The sequence below is a fragment of the Myxocyprinus asiaticus genome, chromosome 39 (assembly GCF_019703515.2).
Source record: "Myxocyprinus asiaticus isolate MX2 ecotype Aquarium Trade chromosome 39, UBuf_Myxa_2, whole genome shotgun sequence".
NCBI classification, from domain to species: domain Eukaryota; kingdom Metazoa; phylum Chordata; class Actinopteri; order Cypriniformes; family Catostomidae; genus Myxocyprinus; species Myxocyprinus asiaticus.
The window spans coordinates 482,501-493,683 of NC_059382.1; the positions used below are offsets into that span (position 1 = coordinate 482,501).

The 11,183-nt window shown below is 39.9% G+C and overlaps 1 protein-coding gene across 2 annotated transcripts in view; it reads right to left on the bottom strand.

Annotated features, from left to right (window-relative positions):
* The window catches only part of LOC127430349 (transmembrane protein 25), a 9,319-nt gene extending 2,045 nt beyond the window's left edge, over nt 1–7,274 (bottom strand). Inside the window, exons 1-9 of one of the 2 annotated variants that reach the window (XM_051680094.1) lie at nt 7,035–7,274; nt 6,418–6,499; nt 5,960–6,310; nt 1,215–1,505; nt 697–828; nt 578–611; nt 361–464; nt 182–268; nt 1–84 (exon numbers count right to left, since the gene is read on the bottom strand). The exon at nt 1–84 is cut by the window's left edge and continues 2,045 nt beyond it. In XM_051680094.1, the coding sequence (XP_051536054.1) occupies nt 11–84; nt 182–268; nt 361–464; nt 578–611; nt 697–828; nt 1,215–1,505; nt 5,960–6,310; nt 6,418–6,493 (1,149 nt within the window). In that variant the 5' untranslated portion in view covers nt 6,494–6,499; nt 7,035–7,274 and the 3' untranslated portion in view covers nt 1–10. Of the gene's footprint in view, nt 85–181; nt 269–360; nt 465–577; nt 612–696; nt 829–1,214; nt 1,506–5,959; nt 6,311–6,417; nt 6,543–7,034 lie in introns of those variants that run through there. The other variant, XM_051680095.1, reaches the window with a different exon arrangement.
* Nucleotides 7,275–11,183: the final 3,909 nt, after the last annotated feature.

Below are 11,183 nucleotides of genomic sequence, written 5' to 3' on the forward strand. Positions count from 1 at the left end.
TAGAAGATGATCAGAGCCAGATCTCATCACTGCTGGTGCTGCTCACTTTATAGATGTAACCGACCATCGGATAGCGAGCGAAACCTGCAGAGACACAAACATACCTTAGACTGAGCAAACACACACACACAAGCACATACACTCATAAATGCACATTAAAACATCACTCATGACCTCTGACCTCGGGCAGCGTATGCTGCAGACAGGTCGTCCTCTTCCTCGTCGGCTCGTCTCCTCTCCAGTGTGCTGCGTTTTGAGTTCTGCTGTCCTGGAAACAGTCACAAGAGCGTTGTGTTAGTCATGTGACAACAGAAGACTGTGGAGAGATTCACTCATTCATAATGACACAATGAGACTCACCCTTACAGAGCGCACGATCATCGTTCAACTGCAGATGTGACGGCAATGACATGTTCTCTCTTGGCAGATAAATGCCGTTCACTTGAACTTTCACCCTGTCATTACTGCAACAAACACAAACACAACACCATGGACTGTGTTATGGTCTTATTTAATAATCTTCTTATGTCTTTAGAGATAAAATCTTCAGCTTTGATAACTGGAAGTCTCGCCGCACCATTTGGAGGAGAGATGCAGGGCAACAGGCTCCTCTGAAACAAAGAAAAGAATCATTTTATTCACATAATTATTATAATGAATCGCTTTTTGAGAGTGTGTGTGTGTGTGTGTGTGTACCGATGGCTTTGGTTTTGTCCTTCTGTAAGAGGAAGAACACCATCAGTGTGAGGATGAGGAGGGTGATGAAGCCAGCAGCTCCACCCGTCACGATTCCAAACATCGGCACTTCCACACGAGACTGCAGGAACTCTGTATCATTCACCAGGAGGGCAGAAGAATCAGACAACGATTCACAAACACTTCATAAGATGTTATACGATGTCCTTCTTTTCACAACTAATGACACAATCATTTCTTCTCTATAGAACATAGAACATGATTAAGATCATTTTTACAAGCTTAAATCATAGTCTGTTCTTCACACACAGCTATCATATGACTTTAGAAGACTGAATATAGAGCACAAGTCATATAGACTACTTTTATGATACATATGGTGCTTTTTATTTGTCATTTTTGTGTTCCACAAAAGAAAGTCAATAATAAACATATTTGGAACAACATGCGTGTGAGTAAATAAATGAAATAACGACAGAATATTCCTTTTTAGGTGAACCAATCCTTTAAAATGTTACCTGTGAGTGTCAGATTAGTGTGGGCAGTGCCAAGGCTGTTGTTGGCATTAACTGAGATGTTTCCTGATAGGCTGCTCAGGGTGACCTGTAGACTGTGATTGGCTAGCCACGGGTAACTCCGTGAGTCCAGGATGAGGAAGTCTGTGGTGTTGGCCACCAGCTGACCGGACTGATCCACCCAGGTAATGGTGGCGGGAGGATTGGATCGGACCAAAGCAAAGAGAATCAGGGACAGACCGGGGTCAGAGGTCTCGCTATAGTGAGCGTTAACTCGAAGAATCTCCGGCTGAACTAAAATAAGAGGGGAAAATGAGATTCAGGATCCACATGGCAACCAATATGATCACACATGAAGTCAGCATGCAGTTTCAGAAAGTTTCGGTACCCTAGGATCGGCGATAGTATGGTAACTCACTGACATGCGACATTTCCCACCAGACATTTTTGCATCAGTTTCAGTGTGTTTACCTTCCCACGTAGCTCGACTGGCAGCTCGTTGGGTCAGTAGCATGAGAGACCCAAGTTCGAATCCACGTTGAAACCAGGAAGTAATCGCATTTGCTTAATCAGTGACGAGCGTGATTCGGAGGTTGCACTTTTCCCCCTAACATTTAATTTTTACTCCACTAATGGCTAGGTTTAGGTTTGGGTTGGGGGGCTGAGTCCATAAATATGCATTACTCTTTACAGTATTACATCCTGTACAGTGGAAAAGAACTCGCTTCACCACTAGCTTTAGTCGACCTCTCCCGGACATAAATAAAGCTCACACGTGTCTATACGCCATATAACACTTACCACTTTGGCCACTGGGGGTAGTGTTTTAAATTTTGGTAAGCATATACCGATTTTTGCTGATGAAAAGTCGACCTACTCTTTCCGATTTCACGGTTAGATTAGTCTGTGACAACATCAGTCTCTATAAACACTGAAATGATCATTGCTGAGTTATTAGCATAGAGATAAATTCTAAATTAACACATACTGCATCTGATCTAGAGTTAGCCTGCGGTCATTAAAGCACTGTCTCTGAGTGATCTAGAGTTAGTATGGAGTCATTAAGACACACTGCGTCTGATCTAGAGCTAGTATGCAGTCATTAGAACACAGTGTCTCTGAGTGATCTAGAGTTAGTATGGAGTCATTAACGCACACTGTGTCTGATTCTAGAGTATGTGGTTATTAATACACACTATCTGATCTAGAGTTAGTATGTGTTCATTAACGCAGACTGTGTCTGATTCTAGAGTAAGTATGTGGTTATTAATGCACACTGCATCTGCTCCAGAGTTAGTATGGAGTCATTAACGCACACTATATCTGATCTAGAGTTAGTATGCGTTCATTAATGCAGACTGTGTTTGATTTAGAGTAAGTACAGTATGTGGTTATTAAAGCACACTGCGCCTGAACTAGAATTAGTATCTGATCATTAACACACACTACGTCTGATCTACTTAGAGTTAGTATGTGGTCATTAACACACACTATGTCTGATCTAGAGTATGTGGTCATTAAAGCACATTGTGTCTGACTAGAGTTAGTATGTGTTTATTAATGCAGACTGTCTGATCTAGAGTAAGTATATGGTTATTAACGCACACTGCATCTGATCTAGAGTTAGTATGGAGTCATTAACACACACTAGGTCTGATCTAGAGTAGGTATGTGTTCATTAACACACACTGGGTCTGATCTAGAGTAAGTATGTGGTTATTAACGCACACTGCATCTGATTTAGAGTTAGTATGGAGTCATTAACACACACTGGGTCTGATCAAGAGTAAGTATGTGGTTATTAACGCACACTGTGTCTGTTTCTAGAGTTAGTATGGGGTCATTAAAGCACACTGTGTCTGATCTAGAGTTAGTATGCTGTCATTAACACATTACATCTGATCTAGAGTTAGTATGCGTTATTTATCACAGACTGTGTCTGATCTAGAGTATGTGGTTATTAATGCACACTGCGTCTGATCTAGAGTTAGTGTGGAGTCATTAACATACACTGTGTCTGGTCTAGAGTTAGTATGCGGTCATTAAAGCACACTGTGTCTGATCTAGAGTTAGTATGCTGTCATTAACACATTACGTCTGATCTAGAGTTAGTATGCGTTATTTATCACAAACTGTGTCTGATCTGGAGTAAATATGTTATTAATGCACACTGCGTCCGATCTAGAGTTAGTGTGGAGTCATTAATGCACACTAGGTCTGATCTAGAGTTAGTATGTGTTCAATAACACACACTGGGTCTGATCTAGAGTAAGTATGTGGTTATTAACGCACACTGCATCTGATCTAGAGTTTGTATGGAGTCATTAACACACACTAAGTCTGATCTACAGTTAGTATGTGTTCATTAACACACTGCGTCTGATCTAGAGTTAGTGTGGAGTCATTAATGCACACTGTGTCTGGTCTAGAGTTAGTATGCTGTCAATAACACACTACTTCTGATCTAGAGTTATTATGCATCCATAAACGCAGACTTTGTCTGATCTAGAGTCAGTATGTGGTTATTAATGCACACTGGGTCTGATCTAGAGTAAGTATGTTGTTATTAATGCACACTGCGTCTGATCTAGAGTTAGTGTTGAGACATTAACACACACTGTGTCTGGTCTAGAGTTAGTATGCTGTCAATAACACACTACTTCTGATCTAGAGTTATTATGCATCCATAAACGTAGACTTTGTCTGATCTAGAGTCAGTATGTGGTTATTAATGCACACTGTGTCTGATCCAGAGTTTGTATGGAGACATTAACACACACTACTCTGATCTAGAGTTAGTATGTGTTCATTAACACACACTGGGTCTGATCTAGAGTAAGTATGTGTTATTAACGCACACTGTGTCTGTTTCTAGAGTTAGTATGGGGTCATTAAAGCACACTGTGTCTGATCTAGAGTTAGTATGCTGTCATTAACACATTACATCTGATCTAGAGTTAGTATGCGTTATTTATCACAGACTGTGTCTGATCTGGAGTAAATATGCTGTTATTAATGCACACTGTGTCTGATCTAGAGTTAGTGTGGAGTCATTAATGCACACTAGGTCTGATCTAGAGTAAGTATGTGGTTATTAACGCACACTGTGTCTGGTCTAGAGTTAGTATGCGGTCATTAACACACACTGTGTCTGATCTAGAGTATGTGGTCATTAAAGCACATTGTGTCTGACTAGAGTTAGTATGCGTTTATTAACGCAGACTGTCTGATCTAAAGTATATGGTTATTAACGCACACTGCATCTGATCTAGAGTTAGTATGGAGTCATTAACGCACACTAGGTCTGATCTAGAGTTAGTATGTGTTCATTAACACACACTGGGTCTGATCTAGAGTAAGTATGTGGTTATTAACGCACACTGTGTCTGTTTCTAGAGTTAGTATGGGGTCATTAAAGCACACTGTGTCTAATCTAGAGTTAGTATGCTGTCATTAACACATTACGTCTGATCTAGAGTTAGTATACGTTATTTATCACAGACTGTATCTGATCTAGAGTCAGTATGTGGTTATTAATGCACACTGCGTCTGATCTAGAGTTAGTGTTGAGACATTAATGCACACTGTGTCTGGTCTAGAGTTAGTATGCGGTCATTAACACACACTGTGTCTGATCTAGAGTTAGTATGCTGTCAATAACACACTACTTCTGATCTAGAGTTATTATGCATCCATAAACGCAGACTTTGTCAGATCTAGAGTATGTGGTTATTAATGCACACTGTGTCTGATCCAGAGTTTGTATGGAGACATTAACACACACTACTCTGATCTAGAGTTAGTATGTGTTCATTAACTCAGACTCTGTCAGATCTAGAGTAAGTTTGTGTTTATTAAAGCACACTGTATCTGATCTAGAGTTAGTATGGATTCATTAACACACATCTGACCTAGAGTTAGAATGAGTACATTAACTCAGAATCTGTCTGATCTAGAGTAAGTTTGTGGTTATTAACGCACACTGTGTCTGATCTACAATTAGGGTTAGGGTCATAAAAGGGATAGTTCACCCAAAAATGAAAAATCTCTCATCATTTACTCACCCTCATGTCATACCAGATGTGTATGACTTTCTTTCTTCTGCAGAACATATTTCTGCTCTGTAGGTCCATACAATGCAAGTGAATGAGTGCCAAAATTTTGATGCTCCAAAAAGCACATAAAGGCAGCATAAAAGTAATCCATACGACATTTTAATACATGTCTTGTGAAGTGATATGATAGGTGTGGGTGAGAAACAGAACAATATTTAAGTCATTTTTACTATTAATTCTTCTCCCTACCCAGTAGGGGGCGATATGCATGAAGAATGTGAATTAACAAAAACACAAGAAGAAGAATGTGAAAGTGTTCTGTTTCTCACCTACACCTTTCATATCACATCTGAAGATATTGATTTAACCACTTGAGTCTTATGGATTACTTTTATGCTGCCTTGTTTATGATTTTTGGAGCTTCAAAGTTCTGGTCACCATTCACTTGCATTGTATGGACCTACAGAGCTGAAATATTCTTCTAAAAATCTTCATTTGTGTTCTGCAGAAGAGAGAAAGTCAAACACATCTGGGATTACTTGAGGGCGAGTAAATGATGAGAGAATTTTCATTTTTGGGTGAACTATCCCTTTAACGCACACTGTGTCTGATCTAGAGTTAGTATGCGGTTATTAATGCACACTGTGTCTGATCTAGAGTTAGTATGCTGTCATTAACCCCTTTTTTACTCACACTGAACGTTAAGTGTTACAGTGGCATTGTAGCTCTCTCCTCCTGTGGGGTTTTGGGCAGCACACACCAGCTCTCTGTCCCAGCGTTTGGGTCTCAGTGTGAACGTGCTGTTCCGATTAGAACCATATCTCAGCACTCCAGAATCCTCTGGTGATGTCATAGCCAGACGCCCCGCCCCTCGACTGCCCGTCACCTCGCTCTGCCTCTCCCCATTCAAGTACCAGGTGAGCAGGGGTGGAGCTTGTGGATTCCATCCGTCTGATTGGCAGTTGAAGCGGTGAGTGACATTCTCCTGTAGAATGATTGAGGAGGTCTGCTGTCCGTCAATTTTAGGGGCAGGTTCGATTGCAGCTGTGCCAATCAGAGAGATTATACCAAACACAAATTATAACAGTACTGAAACTAAGTGGGCCAAATACATAATTTGTAGTGTGTGAGTGTGTATAGTGTGCTCTTACCTGTGCAGGCCCAAGTAAAGGTGTGAAAGAACAAAGCAGAGAGACGTGTCATCTGCCTTAAACACACGCGAGGCATAGTCACCTGCACGAGTGTATGTACCCACACACACACACAGAGAGAGAGAGACATCCCAACATCCATGTTTACAGATATAGGGCTACACAAGTTGAAGTACTGAACTGTCCAATAACACACATAAACTATTAAACTGTCCTATCATAAGCCCGTCTCATGTCTCAGGTTCAGCAGTATCATGAGGGGTTGTGAGGACCTTCAGTGTGTGTGAGATAAACATTTATCAATAATTCCATCAGAACACACATTGATGGGCACTCTGTGACAGTCATCTCTGATCACATTGATTGATTGATCGATGAATGATTCACGAGAGTGAAAGTGTCATGCTGAAATGTGAGAAAGGACACAGACATGCTGACACACCAGAAAACACACAAACACAACCCAGCCAGAAACAGAAAATACAACTTCATCTTCTCTGCTGTTTGTTCACATGCAGTACCTTAATTAAGCTCACAGCAGCAGGAGACACAAACTCAACACTGCAGGTGATGTATAAATGATGCACAATATAGAAATCAAACACAGAGTGTTTTACCTCTGTGTACAGAGCTGCTGATGCTGATGGGTTGCGAATCCATTCAGAGCACACACACACACACACACAGATGCAGCACGCAGGGGTGGGGTGATTTATTTTGGATGTAAAACACTTGAGAGGAGGGGCAGCAGTGTACGTCGTGTGCACTGATATGTGTGTGTGTGTGTGTGTGTGAGAGAGACATCACATCTGTGCTCCACTAGTCAGGTCTGTTGAGCCTCTGCAGTGCAGATTCACTTTTAGACAGAAGCAGACCATCACAGAACTAATGATGATGACATCACACTTCTCTCTGTTATCACAAGCCAGGGTCAGAAACTAAGTGGGTTTCAGGGCAAAAATGCAACCAAAAATGACAAAGAAATGCCCCCAAAATTCAAAATGTGGGGGCACAAAATGCCCTCATAAAAACAAAAACAAAACAAAAAACATCTGAAATAGTTCCATATATTTTATTTGAGTAGTTATATAAATGATGGCATGAAATGTGAGTTGAATTGGATTTAATGCTTATGGTAATATTGAGTATTTGTATTAATTAATTCTTTAACATTGATGTATTTAAAATAAATGGATAAGACACAGTTTGTTTAAAATGTTTAGAAAAGAACATGCCCTCATAAGGTTCTGAAAATCAAATCCAAGGGACAAATATTGCCCCTCAAAGTAAAAGTTAATTTCGGACACGGTCACAAGCCCTTTCTGCATATAAACCCATGTAGGATATGAATTATAGATAATTACATTTTTGCTAGTTAAAATGCTAATTCTTGACGCCAGCAATGGAATTACAACAAGTAAAACTGTTAATTCGTCGTGGTGACGAGGTTAATTGTAGATTAGTGTCACTGAACAGCTGGATGTTTGAGTGGTGTCCGGAGAATAGCATAGGATTTATATCAATTGGAAGAGTTTTTGGGGTAGATCTGACTCCATCCCTCCAGAGCAGGTGCCGCTCTCCTCTCTAGTAATTTGGCTCATAGTCTTAATAATGATAGTATTTGACTAACTGGGGCCCAGGTCAGGAAGCAGACAAACTGGCTAATCCGAACATCTGCTAGCTGCCTTGTGTGATGACATCTCATATCATTACCTCGTCTCTTGTTTGCTGCGATCAGCTAATGTCACTCAATCTACACCACGCTATCATTCAGGTAGAACTATTCTTTCAACCACTAAAGATAGTGTTTTGAATGAGTTTCCCTTTATTATACAGTAAGTGCTACTTTTACTGTCACTACCACATTTGTAACGTCGGTTTTTCCACATTAATGTGAAAATGACAATTAATACAAATGTTATAATACATTTTATCTGGAGTGCCATCCCGTCTACATCCTGTGGATATTATTAATTCTGGATTGTGCGTTTTGACCAAGTGTGTGGGCGCACTACTTTTTCTCTGCGTCTGATTTAGAACAGGCGGAGCTGTAGATCTAACGACTCTTAGATAAAATTAACCTTTATTTTTTTAATTCCAGTCAAAATTTGCACTGCAAAAAATCAATGATAGCTGTAAATAATCAATTCTGGCAAGTGACCAGTGGTGTACTCGGGGCCATACGATTACTTTTTACCCAGGGCTGTTTGCGTATAACGACTTCTAAGGATCAATATTTGCGTTTCCCCCCAGTATACCCACTTGTTTAGCTGCTTCAGAAGTCCAGAATCTACTGTCGTTAGTTTCTCTTTAACTGTACAGGATGCTGTTTTGTGAAACTGGAGATTCTGAGTTATAATTGGTGCATTATCACTTGAATTCTGCCATTGATAATGAGTGGAGAGAGAGACACAGGTCAAATTAATGAACAGAATATGCCAAACGTCCTGTAAAATAAGGAATCGTCCCGTAATTAAGGGAAAAAAATTGCGTTCCGTATGAAATCCATGAGCGATGCAGTTTGTCCCGTATTTTAGTGTCACACACCCAAACTGCTGAGAATGTTTCACAAATCGAGAGAAATGGACCTGAAACACAGACACCTTTCATGTGAGCTGTGTGAGATATCAGCTGTTGCTTTACACGGACGATCAGTGACAATCAGTGCGTGTTTTCTGTCAGAAGAAAGATCATTTGGTCAAAATCATACAGCATTTGAGTGCATAATTGTTTCCCACCACTGGGATTTTAAAACACCAGTAGACACACCTATTCATGACATGCCATTACATTTCATTGCATATGTCAGAGCTCGTTCTGGAAGAGAGAGAGAGGTGAGAAAAACTGCATTAATTCAAAATAAAAGTACAGTAGTGCAGGTTTAGTTCAAACACTTAACATGATTAACATGACATTTCCCTTATGATAAACACTATTTATCAATGAGAAATACACTATTATCATGTTAAGCCTTTTCTCTCACATTCTCTCTTCTTCCTGGTCATTGTATTAAAGTGTTTTTCATTTTAAGTTTAGTAGGGGACGTTCACACTGAACGCGTTTTTGCGTCCGTCCGTGCTGTTTTTCAATGTAAAGCAGCGTCTCGCACAGGAACAGCTGTAAATATGGGTCATTCCTATGATTCTGTGTCATTTAAGTCCCCATTACAAGAGTGTGTGGTATTTATATTGTTTAATTTCACCCGATTACAATTTTGATAGGCTTGTTAAAAAGAATAAAGATTTTTTATAATGTTACTCTCTTCTATGGGCTTAAAAGTTCAATTTGAAATAATAGAAATACTTTTCTACCGCACTGTCACTTCCTCATGTCCCAAAAACAGCACGTCAAACATCTTTGACAAAAATAAATGCTAAATAATTAGATTTCTATTTTTCATCACATACAGTTAAGAGTTTAGTGTTACATTCTCTCACTAACATGTATTCATCTGTGGTAAATGTGTAATTTTAACACTGATAGTGGAGGATTTTTGTGTGTCCCTTGATTTGTTGCATGTTTTCAACATGTATTTTAAAACTGTCCCCTTTGACAGTTCAAATCACATTCATCGGGTTAATATAGAAGATAACAGGCTGTAAAATAGGCTAAATTAGGTGCTTATGAGTAAAACAAATATTTGTTAGATTTGCCAAAGTTTGCGGGGTTTATGTAATCTTGTGTTTATAAAAGAGTTTAGCATAAAACGCAGATGCCCTGGCTCGTGACTTCAAGTTAGCAAATTCCTCGAGCACATTTGTATTTATTACTCATTATTTTCAGGGTTATACATCTTAATATTTGGTACTTACTGTATCTGGATGAACAAACTCAGCAGTTTCCAATATCTCCCAAGACACGCATTCAGACTCTATTGACAAATCGTGAGCGCTCTTCTTGCATTCGTGCACTTGGATACTGAAAGACTGGTATCGCTAATTTATACTGTATATATTACTTAACATTTATTTATAGTTTATAAATTAACTTGATTGCGAAGCACTGGTACTTTTGACATTACTACAAGTTGATAAAAGCTTTCTGGGCTTTTCTGAAAACATTCGGGGCACTGGTAGCCCACCCCTAGCGCCGCCCATGATTTTTACTTGTTGTATTTGATTGTTGATATCAGGAATGGACATTCAAACACATTCAAACAATGTTATTACTGAAAAATGATAACTGAAGAAATTGAAGGGAAGAGAGAACATCTCTCGGTCCCCTAACATCAGGAAATCAATTCCTTCCTTTCAGTGAACCTGGGTTACAGTCATAACTGAGACGTTCCCTTCCAAGTTGGTCACTTTGACGCTGCATCAGTAGCTGACGCTATCACAACCGTATACCACAGCGCTACTGATTCACACACCCAAGACAATGGCTAATAGCCAATACAGAGAACTACAATAACAACAATAACCACTCGTATGGTCAAGGTACATGCGTAATGCCTTCACAGGACAGAGCATGTGTGGTATCTTTGCCTCATCCAAATCAAATGGGGGAGTGGAGAAAGCATATAAGGTTACTACCTGAGTGTAACAAGGTTAAAGAGGGGAAGGAGGTGGCGGGAACCGGCTGAACAGTCAAAATAATATTTAATAAGAACTTTAAAAAAAAAAAGACACACAGAACACAAACACACACATGGCAGCTGCATGTGGCTCTCTCTCTCCTGAACTGCTGCATTCCAGGGAACTCCTGGCATGACATACATCCATGTATGTATGGGGAGGGGGGGGTGCTTGCCCTTCTGGCTGTGCCTG